The 16,890-nt window shown below is 37.8% G+C and overlaps 1 protein-coding gene across 2 annotated transcripts; it reads right to left on the bottom strand.

Annotated features, from left to right (window-relative positions):
- Positions 1-1,315: 1,315 nt before the first annotated feature.
- LOC308610675 (uncharacterized protein) lies at positions 1,316-16,890 on the bottom strand. 2 transcript variants are annotated; one of them, XM_081259728.1, is made up of 6 exons: positions 16,868-16,890; positions 15,374-15,430; positions 13,829-13,964; positions 11,055-11,185; positions 5,891-6,023; positions 1,316-1,393 (listed from the first exon to the last, which is right to left on the bottom strand). In XM_081259728.1, the coding sequence occupies exons 3-5, from the start codon at positions 13,935-13,937 to the stop codon at positions 5,946-5,948; spliced, it is 318 nt and encodes a 105-aa protein (XP_081115854.1). In that variant the 5' UTR covers positions 13,938-13,964; positions 15,374-15,430; positions 16,868-16,890; the 3' UTR covers positions 1,316-1,393; positions 5,891-5,945. The 2 variants fall into 2 exon arrangements, with proteins under 2 accessions (XP_081115854.1, XP_081115855.1); XM_081259729.1 differs by lacking the exon at positions 16,868-16,890 and having other exon boundaries at positions 15,374-15,656.

The raw sequence follows: 16,890 nt of genomic DNA, 5'->3' as shown, positions 1-16,890 counted from the left end.
CCCACATGCTGCGTAGCGGCTGGGCCCGTGAGCCATGGCCGCTGAGCCTGTGTGTCTGGAGCCTGCGCTCCGCAACGGGAGAGGCCACAACAGTGAGATGCTAACATACCGCAAAAAACCCCCCAAAAAACAAAAAACAAACAAAAAGTAGTCTTGCCTAGTTTCAAGGTACAAAACTAAAACACTCAAAATGGAATTAATTTATAATTAATGTAACCCTCCGCCAGTAAAGACAGAGACCATATCACATAATAACCAAAACCCACAGGCACCCAACAAAGTTTCCTATATAACACTTAGGTGGTATATAAATAAACCAAAGTTACCGTTTTATTAATGATCTTTCACAAAAGATCACATTTCTAACTGGTTCAATTCATAATGGAGCCTTATTCCACATTAGAAAATGACCTGCTTTAAGTTTCCCTTAAATTAGAAAGTGAATTATAGAATCTGATTTGAACAAAACATATTTCAACTCTGCTGAATGTTAAGAATTAACTTTAGTGAATAAAATATCTAATGCTTACGTTTAAAAGTCCTAAATCATACCCAACCCAATTTATTAAATGTACGATCACCAATATTTTCTTTGGCTTCTTCAACATATTCACCCCCGTGCACTCTTCCCCTTCCGCTCAGCATCTACGCACTTAAAACCCCCTGTAAGCTCAACTCTCGTATTTCTCAGAAAGGCCGTTAATGTTCATGATGCCCCTTTTGCCTTACATGAGCAGGTGCTCAACATTTATTGAATGAGTGTCTGCCAATCCAATGGATGCACTTTCAAAAATTCCTCCCTACACTCACCCTGTGATAAATTATATTTAGATAGAACTTTTTAGATTATGCCCTGCTTTCATGCACATTACCTAATGTAATTCTCATAGTATATATTTTTATCTTTCATTGCATTCTTAGAAGTTTTCCAATATCTTAAATTTATTTAAATGATTCACTTTCCTAATTCATTGCCAGGAGAGTCTCATCATGTCTTTTATGTTACTGTATATACAATACATGCACAGAAAGTGCCTTCTTCCATCAAAGAATCATGAACAGGAAATAAGCTAATGTCATATAAAAGCACACACACACACACACATACACAAAACCAGATTTTCACATCTTTAAAAACATGCTTTCTGGAATATAGATCATATGATCACTAAATACCAGTAAACGCAAAAGTCCATATGATACCACCAATTTGCAACATATTACAGTTTTAAAGCTTACAAAATATGTGTATATGGCTTAAAATCAAATCAAAATAAAACCAAAACACTCTCAAAAGCAGATGAAACGTGTTTACCTCACTGACTCGTCTATCAGCCTTCAGTCTTATTACTCTTTCCTCCTTTAACTGCTTTAGGCACTCCTCCAGGGTTTCCTAAGCAAACAGAGTCAATATTATAACTAATTCATAGTATAATAACCAAAAGCCTTTCCAGCTATTGGTCTCATCAGGATTTATGGGCAGAGCCAGAAGTGAACTCAGATTTTAGTCTGCTACTGGTCATATCATACCATGCCAGTGAAATGAATGATCAAAATCTATCCAATTTGCAAAGATTTATTTAAATTCCACTCTTTCCAACATAAATTTGTGGCAGGCCACCATAAAAGGCATATGCATATAACATAGTAAGTCAGAAATAAGAAGTTACGACCAAGAAAGAAAAATTCTATTTTTATTTGTGGGTCTCTTTATAGCAGGAAGTCCTATTAACGAACCTGCTTAGCATACCTGAATTGCATAATTGCAGATTCAAAAGCATGTTTTAAAAAAGTAATCACTGGGGCTTTCCTGGTGGCACAGTGGTTCGGAATCTGCCTGCCAATGCAGGGGACACGGGTTCGAGCCCTGGTCTGGGAGGATCCCACATGCCACGGAGCAACTAAGCCCGTGTGCCACAACTACTGAGCCTGCGTGTCTGGAACCTGTGCTCCACAACAAGAGAGGCCGCGATAGTGAGAGGCCCGCGCACCGTGATGAAGAGTGGCCCCCGCTTGCTGCAACTAGAGAAAGCCCTAGTACAGAAACGAAGACCCAACACAGCCATAAATAAATAAATAAATAAATAAATAAATAAAAATAAATTGCCCCCCCAAAAAAACTTTAAAAAAATAATAAAATAAAAAATAATAAAAAAGTAATCACTTTTAAAGCAATTTACAGTCAAGCACTGTTCCTGGAGTTCCCTGGGTATTAAATAATCGAATCATCAAAACCCTAAGAGGGGGCTTCCCTACTGGCACAGTGGTTAAGAATCCGCCTGCCAGTGCAGGGGACACGGGTTCGAGCCCTAATCCAGGAAGAACCCACATGCCGCAGAGCAACTAAGCCTGTGCGTCACGACTACTGAGCCTACGCTCTAGAACCCACGTGCCACAACTACTGAGCCCGCGTGCCACAACTACTGAAGCCTGCGCGCCTAGAGCCCGTGCTCTGCAAAAAGAGAAACCACCGCAATGAGAAGCCCGCACACCACTACGAAGTGTAGCCGCCGCTCGACGCAAGCAGAGAAAGCCCGTGAGCAATATCAAACACCCAGCGCAGCCAAAAATAGATAAATAAAATAAATTTATTAAAAAAATCGTACGAGGAAAGAACGATCACTAACTCCATGTTATTTTACAGATGAGGGAAACAGAGGCAGAGAAGTAGAGTAAGTAGAGCAGCACAGCCAAGGTCACACCACTAAGTAGCAGAGCCACACTGTGGACTCAGGAAGCTGGCTGCCATTCCTGCTCACGGAAGTGGTAGTCTTCCCTTCACCAAGGTCACTGAAATAAAATGAACACTGATAAACTATCTTAGGAGTTTTAGGAACTAAGACACTTCGGTCCTTGAAGTGGGGACACTGCTTGCAATAGGCAGAATTCTGACAGAGCCCCCAAGATGACCACTTACTGAAGTACACAAACCTTCCACTTATCCAATCAAACTCTAAATGTAGGTGCTGTAGTGAAGGGATTTTGCACATGGAATTAAGGTTCAAAATCAGTTGATCTTTTAAGATAGGGAGATTATTTTAGGTGGATGTGGCCTACTCAGGCACCCCATGAAAAGGACCTGAACTCTTCCTGAATTGAAGTACAAAAGGGACAAAAGGGAGACTCTCCATTGCTGGCTCTGAAGAAGTCCAATGCTGCGGCAGAGAAGGCAAGCGAGAGGCCTCTAGGAGCTGAAACTCTCCCCCGACTGACAGCCAGCAAGGAAATGGGGACCTCTGTCCTGCAACTGCAGAATCTGAATTATGCCAACAAGCCGGAAGAAGCCTGTAGGCATTCTTTCCCAGAGCCTCTGGACGCTAACACAGCCAGACTGACATCTTGATTTCAGCTCTGTGGCCCACACAAACTATGGTGAACATCCAATGTTTGGGGCTCAATATCTTACACTTAAATTTCACGTGCTTTAACACTCTCAGGAGGGAACCCACATGTTCCCGTGTATATCTGAGAAGGAAGCCCAGTCACGCTGTGCCTGGACTTCTGACCTACAGAACTCTGAGCTAGTCAAACAGGTATTGTTTTCAGTCAGTAAGAGTGTAGTAAAAGAATTAATATTCTACTCAACCTCCAGGTTCGTGAACAAAATAAATGATTGTCATTGTTTTAGGCCACTGTTTTGGGCTGGTTTCTTATGCAGTGATAAACAATCATAATACCTATACTTATGAAAACAGTAAGGTATACTTATACATGTTAACTGCTTTGAACAAAAAGAGTGAGGAACTCTATTACCTGCCATCATTGGGAGAGGAGCTGGTATCACTTTCTGGAGAGTAGCTTTTGGTACCTAACAACAATCCTACATCAGGAGTTTACCCTAAGGAAATCAAAGATGTGGGCAAAGATTTATCTACCAACATGATGTCATAAGATTGGTTATAACCAAACCCTAGAAGAAAGCTAAGAGCCTCTGAATTGGGACTGGTTTAAATAAAAACAGCTCATCGTCTGAAGGAATGCGTTATGAAGCCACTAAGAATGACAAGAGGTCTCAACCAGAGTTCATGAATGGGCTTCAGGAGTGCTACATTCAAAATATATCTGTGCGTTTTTCCTGGGAGATGATGCATAAGCTTAATCAAATTCTCTGATGTAGAAGAGTAGTTAGTGACATGGCAAAATATTTCGGATACTTTTTTAAGACAAAAGAGCAGATTAGGTGTGTGTACATGCAGAGGTGGCTTTTATTTCCTTCAAGAAGTTGTTCATTGTTTTCAAACATTTGCTCAATGAACATATATTTTTATATTCAGAACATGTTTAAAAAATTGAGAGTCTAAGAACTTCAAATTCTTTAATGTTTCATTACCAAACCCAGTCAAGTTTTCAATGAGGAAAAAGGGAAAAAAATTGCAAAATTCCTCTACTTTTAATATAATGGTTTAATCAATCTTCTAAAACTGATTTCAAAGAAATTCTAAACAAATAAACAAACAAACAAAAACCCCTCAGCACGGTCAGAGGAAGGTAGACTAAAATTCCTGACTGGTTCTAAATAGCACATCAAAGTGCAATTACATGCAACAGTTTCTCCCTCTAATGGAGGGAATTAGAACACAGTGTTCAATTTTTGTGAAAAAGTGTACCCTCCTCCTACAAAGTATTCAGAATTCATGTCCCTTACATGGAAATATGGAACCAAAAAAGTTAGAAAGTAAAATTGCTTGATATTCTATTACTTAAATAAGACTAATGATAAGGCTTTGGAATAATTTTCCTTCCTGCCATCTGCTCTCCATTCCACCCTTCTGTACACCGGCTAGGGTGATTTTTCTGGGACAAAGCTCCCATCATATTGGATATCAAATTTTATGTTCAACTTTTCTCCATTTAACATTGAAATCAATCATTTCTCCTATAATCAGGGGATTCATAACCTTGATTTTTTTGTGTGGGCTACAAAATATTCCACTGAGTGGGTTTACTGGTTAACCATTTTACACATTTAAATTCTTTCCAACTTTTCAATATTATCAGACAAAATAACCGTTTTTATGCATGAAGGCTTTTTTCCATATTGAGAATAACATTCTTACAATAAATCCATAAAAATGAGTTTGAGATCAAAGCAAATGAACATTTTTAAGGCTCTGAGGTACCTATCTCCAGACTTCTTTCCAAACGATTTCTGAGATTTTACACTGCCATCAGCGATGTATCACTTGGTATATAACCTCTACTGTAACTGTTGGCTTACTTCCTCACTGAGAGTGCAAGTTATTTGAAGATAGGGGGTGTATTTTATTAAGGTTTATCCCCAGCACCTGTGCCTAGCACAACGTAGACGGTCAATAAATAATTGCTTAATAAGGAGAATCCCTGCCACACACATACATATAAGATGTACGTGTGTGAAAGACAGACTGTGTGTTTTTCTCTAACTGGATAGATGAAAACTTGTCATCTTCTTTAATGTGCAATTTTTTTGCTTATAATTAGTAATTAAATTTCTCTTTTAGATTATATTGTAAATATTCAGATTCTCTGAGGCAAATGGGCCTGGCACTACCCATTAGCTACATAACCTTGGACAAGTTGTATAACTCTAGGCCTCAACTTCCTCATCTATAAAATGGAGATAAGCTCCCATATTACAGAGCTCTTGTGAGAATTACATGAGTTAAAACACATATAAAATTAGAAGAGTGCTTGGTACATAGAATATGTGCAATTAATGCTGAATGAATGAACATGCGAATGCAAACAGTAGTGAAGGACTTAAAATGAAACGGTCTCATCCCACTCCCACATCCAGCACTCAAGAATCGACCGATTCTTTACGCAGTTTTTAATTGTAAAATACGATATGTGTACTGAGAAGTGCACAGAACAAAACTGTCAATGTGACAAATAAAAAGAGAATACTTACATAAGCACTACTAGAATCTGTCAGCATCGCAAAAACCCCCCATATCCTTTTCTCATCACAAGCTCCTTCCTTCTTCCCGGTTAAACACCAACCTCACTTCTTGACAGTCATTTCCTTTAACCTGCATGCATCCCTAACAAAAGAGTTTAGTTGTGTCAACATCTAACTTTATGTACAGGATCATAGTATATGAAGTCTTTTCTATCTTATTTCTTTCTCTCAACATTGGTTTAAAAAATTCATCCACATTGCTGCCTGTAGCTCTAGTTCATTCAATTTTATTGCTGGAGAGTTTTCCCACTGTACAAATACACATCATTTATTTAATTTTTGACTCTTAATGGACATTTGGTTTGCTTTCAGTTTGTGCTAATGCAAATCATGGACAGGAATCCTGCTGTACCCGTTATTCTGGTGCATTTACACAGGGCGGGGGTGAGGGCTGCTGGCTCACAGGCTATTTATATACCTTCAGGTGATGGAGAGGGCTAAATGCTTTCCAAAGTAGTTGTGTCGATTTATACTCCAGTATAAACAGGGTAGAAGATTCCCATAGTACTTCAGGTCTACAATACCTGATACTACCAGACTTTTTATTTATGTATTTGTCAATCTGATTGACATGTAGTTTCCTTGGTTTTGACTCACTTTTCACTTGTTACTTCATGAAGTCGTACACTTTTCTGTGTTTACTGGCTGTATGGATTTCCTTTTTTATGAGGTTTACGTCAACTATTGTTATTTTTTATTATTTTATTATTATTATTTACTTTTGGCTGTATTGGGTCTTCGTTGCTGCGTGCAGTGCAGGTTTTCTCTAGTTGCGGCGAGCGGGGGCTACTCTTCATTGCGGTGGCTTCTCTTGTTATGAAGCACAGGATCTAGGCGCGCAGGCTTCAGTAGTTGTGGCACATGGGCTCAGTAGTTGTGGTTCACGGGCTCTAGAGCACAGGCTCCGTAGTTCTGGTGCACGGGCTTCGCTGCTCCGTGGCATGTGGGATCTTCCCGGACCAGGGCTCGAACCCGTGTCCCCTGCCTTGGCAGGCAGTTTCTTAACCACTGCACCATCAGGGAGGTCCAACTATTGTTATTTTGAATTCTTCTCCATTTCCAAGTAATACTCTTCCATGACTATTTTCTCACTAAATTGGAGGCATTATCTGTTCACTTTCTAACTTACTAATAAGCGTTTAGTTCCTCTACACTCTTTCCTACGTCCACACTGCTCAGTAAAGTTATGTCATCATGAGTTATTCCACTGCTCATGATCTCTTTCACTTGTAGTGATATACTTAAAAACCTACATTGTTGATCAACTAGAAACTCTCTCAACGTCACGCTTTGTAAAATGAGGACATTCATAGCATCTTCCCTTTTTTCTACCTTCTGTCTACCTTCCAAACCTAGCTGTTATGTTGTCAAAGTTGAAATTTATATTCTGTTCTATGTGCAGTTAAGTCTTCTGTTATTTGAGAGTCAGTACGGAGTAAGGTTTAAGAGAACAGGCAGAGAGCCTAAACTCAAAGCCTCGATCCAACCTTAAATTAGGTACAGCCTGGGCAAGTTCCTTCCCTGTCTTAGCTTCCTGTTCTCAAAAGTGGGAATGATATTAGCACCAACCTCATAAGGCTATTCAGAGGATTAAATGAGTTAATATATGCAAAAACACTTAGAGCCTAATATATACTAAGTACATACTAGTACACAATACATTTCAGTACATACCAAGTTAATACTAATACATACTAAGTATAGTTTACTTTAGTTATTTGTGATTACATGCACGTTGACAATAAAAGCTGCAAACCAAGACAGTATTGCCATTATTACAATGAAATTAATATTGCCCACTGCAGATGTACTGTGTCTCTGTGTATAGACTACACTTCGTTCCATACTGTGCCAGTGTCACTGCCCTTGTGCAGGGTGACCACATACCCCAAGCCGCCTTTGGCTGTTCCAGTTTATACCTGTTGTCCTGATGTTACAGCATTAGAGCGCCTCCTTACACTATTGAAGTGTAAGGAGTTTGGACAAGTTCTGGTTTGGACAACAAATTAGATACGTGGTCATTACCCCTGTGTGTCACTGAAAAGGGGGACATCTATAGTGTCAAGTTGAAGTGGATTCTTCCCTTCCTCACCAATACTAGGTTAAAAATCAACCATAGTTCAGTGTGCTTCAGGTTTATGTCCGTATAGCCTTTTCTCCTCTGGAGTTCAAGTTCCTTCTCCTCTTCCTCTCCCTCCTCCCTTCCAACAGTGCCTAACACCTAGTAAGTACAGTATGCCTCAAGGTGTTTCTAAGCTCTCAATCACACAATCAATAGAAGCCTCTCCACTCTAGACTAGCTGCAATCTGCACTGAATCCCCTATTACCTTCCTTCTTGGTTTATTGCCTCATTTTGCTGGATTATGTCTATAAATAGCTTAAGGTGTAGCACAGGAGGTCAATTTTTCAAATTTCTTTGGGTACAAAATATCTTCTTCAGCTTCCACGTATGACTGATAATTTGGCTGGATACAAACCCCTAGGGTGAAAATTATGTGCCTGAAAAACTTTGGAGGTATCTTTCTAGTGCCTTCCAGGATCCATGGTGCTCATGACAAGTATGATAAAGTCAGATTGTAACCTTTTTTTTTAGGTGACCAGTATTTTTCTCTCTGGAATGGATGTATCCTCTCAGTATTTTATTCTATTTTAATTTATTTTTTCAGTATTTGAAAGTTTCACAATGAAGGGTGCCTAGGTATGAGTCTATTCTTGCTCATCTTGCGTAACTATTTTCAATCTGAGGCCTGATGTCTACTTTCAGCTGTGGGGAATATTGTTGCCCTTTGACAGCTTCCCTCCATTGTTTTTCTGGGTCTGGAGTTTCTAATAGTAACATGTGGGATCTCCCAGATGCAGCCTCTCTAACATATTTCTATCACATTTTCCATTGTGTCTTTCTTTCTTATATACTGAGAAATTTTTTAAATTCCTACTGAATTTATTTCAGCACCCATATTTTCATTTCCAGGAGAACTCTCTTGCTTTCTGACCATTCTCCTTTTCATTAATACCCTTGTCTTATTTTATAGTTGCTAGCTCTTTCTAAACCTCTCTCAGGATACTAATTAGGGTTTTTTCTTAAATTATTCTGTTCCCTAAATTGTCCCTGGTCCTACTAGGATATGTTTGCACTCTTTCCCCCTCTCTCATGTTGTAAGCTTTACTCAACAGGCAAATGACACTTATTTTCTATTTAAGAATGAGCGCAGGAAGCTCCCTGAAGTCAACGATTGATTGGCTTCTTATGAAGGAAGAAGCGGGCAGTAACTGTAACAGGATCTCCCCCAAACACAGTTTTCTAGGGTGTAAAAACTCATACTAGCTGCCCCAGTTCTCGCCAGTTTCACTGTTTTCAAAATGAAATCATCTCATTTCAGGAGGGTGAGGGCGGGGCTGGGAGTCCACTCCTCCAAACACAACCCTTCAATGAGCTCCCCTATCTCAGTCACACTTTTAACTAACTCCACCCTCTCTCCTACATGCGCACCTGAGCATGGGGCTACTTTTTCAGGTGGGGTCAGAATCCTCCTCAGTTGCACGTGGTCCCTGTGCATATTCTAGGTGATGCTTTTCCTCTGTTCTACTGCTTCAGTTTCATACTCTTCCACCTGTCTTCTGTCTTTCAAAACTATGTTGAAATCTCTTGATTGTTGTGGGCATATATACTTAAACACTTTGATACCATCACTGTAGTGTCTTGTCAAAACAGAGAAGAGGACTTCCCTGGTGGCGCAGTGGTTGGGAGTCCGCCTGCCGATGCAGGGGACACGGGTTTGTGTCCCGGTCTGGGAGGATCCCACATGCCGCGGAGCGGCTGGGCCCATGAGCCATGGCCGTTGAGCCTGCGCGTCCGGAGCCTGTGCTCCTCGACGGGAGAGGCCACAACAGTGAGAGGCCCACATACCGCAAAAAAAAAAACAACAACAAAACAGAGAAGAGCTAAAAGATCTCAGTGCATTCTGAATCTGCTATTCTGTGGTCCCAGTGTTTAAACTTCTTGGACTTCCCCAGTGTCTATTACTGCTTTTACAAATACAATCTTGTGGTCTATTCGTGAAGGAAATGAATACACCACATCTAAAATAACAAGGAATGCAGGTTGGATGCTCTAGGGTCTTGTCATACTCTGCCATTTACTAATAAACCACTTACGTTCTACAAATTGTAGGTGCTCATTTATAAAACGAAAGGGAGTAACTCTACAGGAACTATAGATTTCTCCTACTCTAACATTTCATAATTTTCTAAGTTCTTTTCTTAAAAGTTCTCTATATTATCATTAATTTTAATTAAAAAATAAAAATCTAACTTTCTCTTTTGAAAATCAAAGAGTAATTCCCGTAGTCGTATAATAATGGGATAAATAGTTCTGAAACCTGTCAAGTGTCATGTTTCATATGAAGAGAAAATCATACTAAATAATTTTAAAAAATTAAACATCGACTTTGTAGCACAAAAACAAGGTCCCCCACAAATGGTGTTCCTTTATTTACTAGAAATGTTCAGCTCTGCATTAAAGTTGAAATAAAATAAATATATTAATTTTGAGGTGTAAAAATTTCTTATAAAAATCAATTTTTCTTTTCTGTCCATACAAACAAAAGTAAGGAATGACATTAGAGGTCAGGATGATTTGGTAATAGAATGTAACTTCTTGATATTTTTGATTTTAGGAAAGGAGACTATCAACATCAAAACTTTTTTCAACTTTACTTTTATTTAAAATGAGGCCATATTTTCCTCTTATAAAAAGAGAGTTCAACTAGAACTGTCCATTTTCTCATCTGTAAAACAAGAGCACTGAATCAGCTGACTGTATTCATTCAGAACTCAATTTCCTTATCTTATGATCACTAAGGTTCTCCCTAAATCTAATATACTAAGGTTCTAAGGAAAGGAAAATATATTACTAACAACATGTTTTGATTTTAATTTCTTAGAGTTCAAATGTCCACCATTCACCTTGGTCTAAGCTTAAGGAATCATTCAAGGGGATACAATGCAGATGGCATGAGAAAACAGAACCCTCACACAAGCTGTGCTGTGTTGCAATCAGCCTTCCGTTTGAAAAATAATCTTCTCTATAGCTTTAAAGTGATAACTTTGTACCTGCAATACTTCTTGTTTCAAATGGATTTTCTCTGGCTCCTCCTGAACACGTTCTGAGGAATCATCGACCTCTTCGATTTCTGAGGAGGAAGGACTCCCTACTGTCACCGTCACAGGAAATTCTGATGGACCTGAGTGTCACAGGAAGATAGGAAACCATAGAGTTGTTAAACTAAAGTGCAAAGAAAGAAGACAAGATTGCATAAAAGACAACACAAGCCAGATACCAAATATCCAAATATTAGAGGACATTTAACAAAAGTGATCTGAGGTATCATTATTTATAAATGTCTCTCACTGCTCTTTAGTGTAAAACAGGCAATGACTAAGTAAAAGTACAGTAACTTATTTTTGCTATGTTACTGTACAGACCTCTGTTGTACGTGGTTAGGATTAGTAATGGGAATTGCCCATATTATTTTATTACGTTTCTTTCACAGAAGCCAAGTGAAGATCCAAGGTAAACATTTTTTCTCAAATCAATTTTATACTGCAAATGAAAAATTTATTCTTCACCATCAGACAAAAACAGTCTGGAAGAAAATGTAGTTTTTCAGAGGAAAATACATCAGTAAAGGGACTGATGAATAATCAGGAAGTCAACATATCTAAGCTGTGAATAATAGACATTAGAATTTAAAAAAATAAATCACATACACATACACAACTAAAACTGACCCATCAAAAATTTCATCTTCTCACCACCCTTAAGCCAAAACTAGGGCAACAATTCTCCCAGCAAGCTTCACTGCCACTGCAGTGTTCAATAGGACATTTCCAAACATTTAAAAACTGACCTGGCCACAACCCCATAAAAGTTTACAGATCATAAAGAAGTGTGCTGGGATTATATAACCACGAAGAAGACAAGTCACTAGGACATCATTTTGACAAGCAGCAAACCCTGCAGCATAGGAAAACCCTAACAGGAGAACGAGGTGCACACCCCTCTCTCTGGGAATGCAAGGCCAGGACTGACACCCAAGATGCTCTTCTCTCAACCTCAGCAGTGGTCCCTTTCACAGAGCCACTATGCAGTCTCCCAAGACCACTGGGAAGGAGAATCTGATACTGACAGTATTCGCTTGCCACGAGGCCATAAGCGACGGAATGTGTGTGGCCTTGGTGAGAGAGCAGAGGTTTGGGAGATGTTGCTTTATATTGGCTTTCAGATCAGGAATTTGTACATATAGCCCGCAAACAACGTTTCTTGAAAATATGTGAACATTCTTGAGTATGACAGCTCCATGTGAGGGGTCAGAAATGGCAGTCAAGTTCGTTTCACTGGGTAACAGCTGATTTGCGGACTGGAAAACAGGATTCCTTGTTTACAGACATCACCACAAGGCTGCCCGTTATGTGCCAAATCCACACAACTACACAGTTGCATTGGGAGAGCGACCAAACATGTTTTACATGGATTTATTTCAGAGAGGGAAATGCTTCTTGTAAGGCTCTGTCAGTTTAAAAAGCAAGAAGAATGACCATCCACCTTTCCCAATTCAAGCCCTATATATCATAAATATGATAGCTACACACCACCAACTGATTACATACATCACGAGCTTTGATGAATGGAAAGCCCCTAAAAAGATAGCAACAAAACGAACTTAGATCTTCATGTAAATACATCACCAGTTAAACCCAGTTAATACAACTATTTAGTAGTATGAACAGTATCCATACAGAATTGTGTATAAAAATAAATAAGCTCAAAACAAGGACCTGGAGGGCTCTGCTACGGAGAAAACACAACAGAATTCAGCCTACTGGCTTGGTAATCACTCTCTGAACTGCTGAGAGGCCCCTTCAGCTCCTATGTTCAGGACGGTTGAGATGTCAGCCTCTCTTCTTTAAATGGTGATATTAATCGTTCTCTAATTTACCACCCTGTGTGACGAGGATGGACCTGCAATTAAGTGTCTCAGGAAGAAGACAGGAAACCACAGAGCTGTGAAACTCAAGTGCAAACACTGGGGATTCAACACTATAGTTTATGCAACAGCAATTCACATTACCATTTGCAAAAAAGTAGTCGGTTGTCCAGTGGGGATTAGAAACATCCATTTAACATGAGCAACTGAACAGATATTTTACACAGGAACTACTTCAAGTACTATTTAAAATCAATTCTCTTTGTTTTCTTAAGCAATTGTTAATCCCCAATTTCCTGATTACTACCAAGTAAGTCACCTGAAGATCATCTAGAGCCATCTATTTCACTTAGCAAGCCTAAAGCTATAATTCAACCATTTTATTTACTGTTCTGTGACAAATATTACTATGAACAGCTATCCCCTGGATAAGAAATCAGGTAATGCTAGTTTGACTCACTAAATCTGATTTACTGAGTTAATAAGCCAGTTGATTTAGAAGAGGTCTAATGCATATTTTTCATCCATTCTGCATTAAACTATTTCCCATGCCTAAAATGTCTTTTTTCCCATTCGTACGTATCCAAATTCCTACTTCTGTGCTGTAGGGCTTCGCTCAACTACATCTGCCTTTAATGAAACTTTTCTCACATGCACAATTGGTGATCATTTTAGTCTCCTCAAGACTCCCACGGAGTTACCTCTGTTGTGACACTTGAGAAACAACTTGAAACTCCCAATTACTTTTAATTTTTCTTCCTTAGAAGGCTCATTAGGCAGAAGCCATGTGTGAGTTACCTTTTTTCCCTACACAAAGCACCAGAGACCACCCACATAATACAAGTTCCAAAATAAAGAACTCTAAATGACTGAAAAAGACAGGGAATGCAAACAGGTTACCTGTTGCTTTTTGCACTTTCTGCAGGACACAATGGCCGGAAACCAGACACTCCAGGTGGTAGCGCTTCAGGAGGGTAACATTCTTGACCAGCAGAGTGTTTCCTTCCATTACTTACAGGCTTCTTTGTGGCCAAGACTACGTTTGACAAAGCATGAAAACAAGGAATCAAGATGCACCAAAGGTCTACAGAGCAAATGTCACACGTGCACACGTCGAAAGGAATCAAAAAGGCACTTGACAATGATGCCAAGCCCATTAAAAAGAGGATCGGTTTTGTACAAAGGTTTTACATAAGCCAGCATTTTAAAAAAATATAAGTTCTCTACAGTAACAAGTTATTTTAACTAAAACAAAAGTATTGAGATGTGCAGAAATGCAAAAATAAAAGTTTTAAAAAAATCCCAAAGTATGATACATTTTATGTATCATGTAGAAACACTCAAGTTTCCTGAATCGTAGAACACCTTTGGCATTTCTGAATCTCAAGGACACAGAAACACAGATACACCCATGACTTCTGCCAAACAGAATCTTCAGAAGTAGACCAAAAGTTAAATTTAAGATGAATTTTTCTATGTAAAAACAATACAAGTTATAAGGCTGCAAGTTGCTGGGGGGTAGGTGAGTCAATTTTACCCTCCTATAAGCCTGTCAACCTTCACTGCTCCTTTGATTTCATATAGAAAACACACAAAAAAACAAATGAAACCCACTGGATGAAAGAGTGAAATGTGGAGACTTACCCTATATTTCAGTAGTAAAGAGGCATTTGGTTGCAAAAAATAGACCTACGTGTTAATATTTTACTTAGAACAAGCCATATATTAAAATTCACATTTAAATATTTAATTTGAATTTACTGAAAACAAACATCATAGGTTAAAATGGTTATATTTATCCTTCAAAGCTACTGTATTTTATGTTATTTTATTTATTTATTTTAATAGATCTTGATTGGAGTATAATTGCTTCACAATTCTGTGTTAGTTTCTGTTACACAACAAAGCGAATCAGCCATATGCATACACATGTCCCCATATCCCAACCTCTTGAGCCTCCGTCCCACCCTCCCTATCCCACCCCTCTAGGTCATCGCAAAGCACCAAGCTGATCTCCCTGTGCTATGCTGCTGCTTTCTACTATATTTTAGCAGCATTAGGATGCAGGGTAAAATGGAGTGTATGCGGTAATATAGGACAAATATTTCATAGAGTGTAGCTTATTGATAATCAACACACGATCCTGTGTGATTTACATGCCTCTTAAAAATATATAGGAGCTCAGTTCATTTTGTGCTATTTTATTGTGTTTTAACTTAATTGCCATCAAAAAAAATGTTTGTATGCATATGGTATGTATGTGTATACCCTTCCTTTCCTTTCAGAAACTAATGCAAATACATTTGTATTAAAATTTTTTTAATTACACTTTTCTTGTTAGGAGATTAAAAAATTTCTAATAAAAGTTCCCATCTTTTATTAGGCATACATAAGTACAATATAAATGTGACACAATTCACACCATTATTTCACCCCTATACTCACCTGGATCTAGGTATATACCCAGATACTGATTTGGCTTACTTCTATGTCTCCAAATAACTGAGGCAAACACAAAAAAAAGCCCAAGAAATAAAATTACTCTTAAAAGAGCTCAATGAGTTTGTATACTTCAGTTACATTTCCACTTTGTTTAATCATGCTAACTAAAAAAAAATGTTTAACTGTTCTCATTCCATGATGCCCTATTATTCTGTACTAGTTTTACAGAATTCCTAATATGTTTTACATATACATGTTTTATTTATATAGATTTCCATTTCTAATATCATAGCAAAAGTCAAGGTAGCTATTTTAAGAATGCTTTACATATGATATAAATTTTTAATAATAATATCTAATGAGTGTGATATCACAAATCTTAACTTCTTTGAATGTACTATTTGATTATTAAAATATCACTCTCTTGAAATAACAATTGGCAGACGATCATAAGCTTTTTTTTGACTTCATAAACACTCTTAACAACTTATTTAATACACTGTTGTCCAAGCAAGTTGATGAATAGAGAATCAAAAACATACAACTTTAAGTAGAAAAAAAAAAGCTGTATTTATGAAGATGTTTACAATAGTTTATTTTAGGTTATTTCCAATTTTTCACCAATTTAAAAACTTGACCAACTCAATGAAACCTTGTGAATGCAATGTTAAAAAGTATAACTATGAATTACAGAATTGAAATTTAGTATGAAAAGATAAGAATGGCAAATTATAATGAAGCTATGTGGAACTATGTTTATAGACAGCAGGAAGAGAAAATTAAAATGTAAATATTGCTTGATAGGATAATGGGATTAGAGGTGGTCTCTTAAATTTTTCTTTTTTATGCTAATACAATACCTTTATAAACCCCAAAAATCTTCAAACAACACATTTTTTAAAAATTGTGGTAAACGACACAAAACAGAAAATTTATAATTTTAACCATTTTAAAGTGGACCGTTCAGTGATATGAAGTCAACAAACTTTTAAAACTTTCAGAGGGCACCTGAATAAAAGATGTGTTGTCCACTGGTGATTTTAATGTATCTGGTATATAACTAAAGTCACCACAAAACTCTTTGTGGGAAATTGGCAGATCATAAACATAAACAATTTATTTTGCTTTTTATTAAACCTTATTGTTTTGCCGTTTCAAAATTCAAATTTACTCACAAGAAAGAGTCAGTTTCATATTAGATTTGGTTTCACAAATGCTGCTGCTGCTATTCATTCTTATCTCCAAAAAAAAAAGACTATTGTGACTAACGATAATATGTTACAGAAAATAAGAAGTTAAAAGGTTTTCAATCTGCATATCTGGGAACCTAAATTAAAGCATCACACAACATTTTCAAAAACAGAAAAGCCATTTGATTCGACTCAAATCTTAGTTTTAAGATGGCAGAAAGTACCTTGATAATTTTCTTTTAAGAAAGAAAGAAAACCAAGCCATTAAAGAGGAATTCTTCCGAGAGAACTGAAACATGTTATATACCTCTGACTTGGCACTCCTTCCAT

This window comes from Mesoplodon bidens (genome assembly GCF_964165515.1).
Source record: "Mesoplodon bidens genome assembly, contig: HAP1_SCAFFOLD_627, whole genome shotgun sequence".
NCBI lineage: Eukaryota > Metazoa > Chordata > Mammalia > Artiodactyla > Ziphiidae > Mesoplodon > Mesoplodon bidens.
The sequence above is the reverse complement of the archived record's forward strand: the minus strand, read 5'-3'. Positions and strand labels throughout refer to the sequence as shown.

Bases quoted from the DNA above. Each gene is read 5' to 3' on its own strand.
- LOC308610675 (XM_081259728.1), bottom strand. From the start codon at position 13,937: ATGGAAGGAAACACTCTGCTGGTCAAGAATGTTACCCTCCTGAAGCGC. The intron at 11,186-13,828 runs GTAACCTGTTTG...TGTGACACTCAG, and splicing joins GAAAGTGCAAAAAGCAACAG to GTCCATCAGAATTTCCTGTG. The intron at 6,024-11,054 runs GTACAAAGTTAT...CTCTTTTGTTAG, and splicing joins TGAAACAAGAAGTATTGCAG to GGATGCATGCAGGTTAAAGG.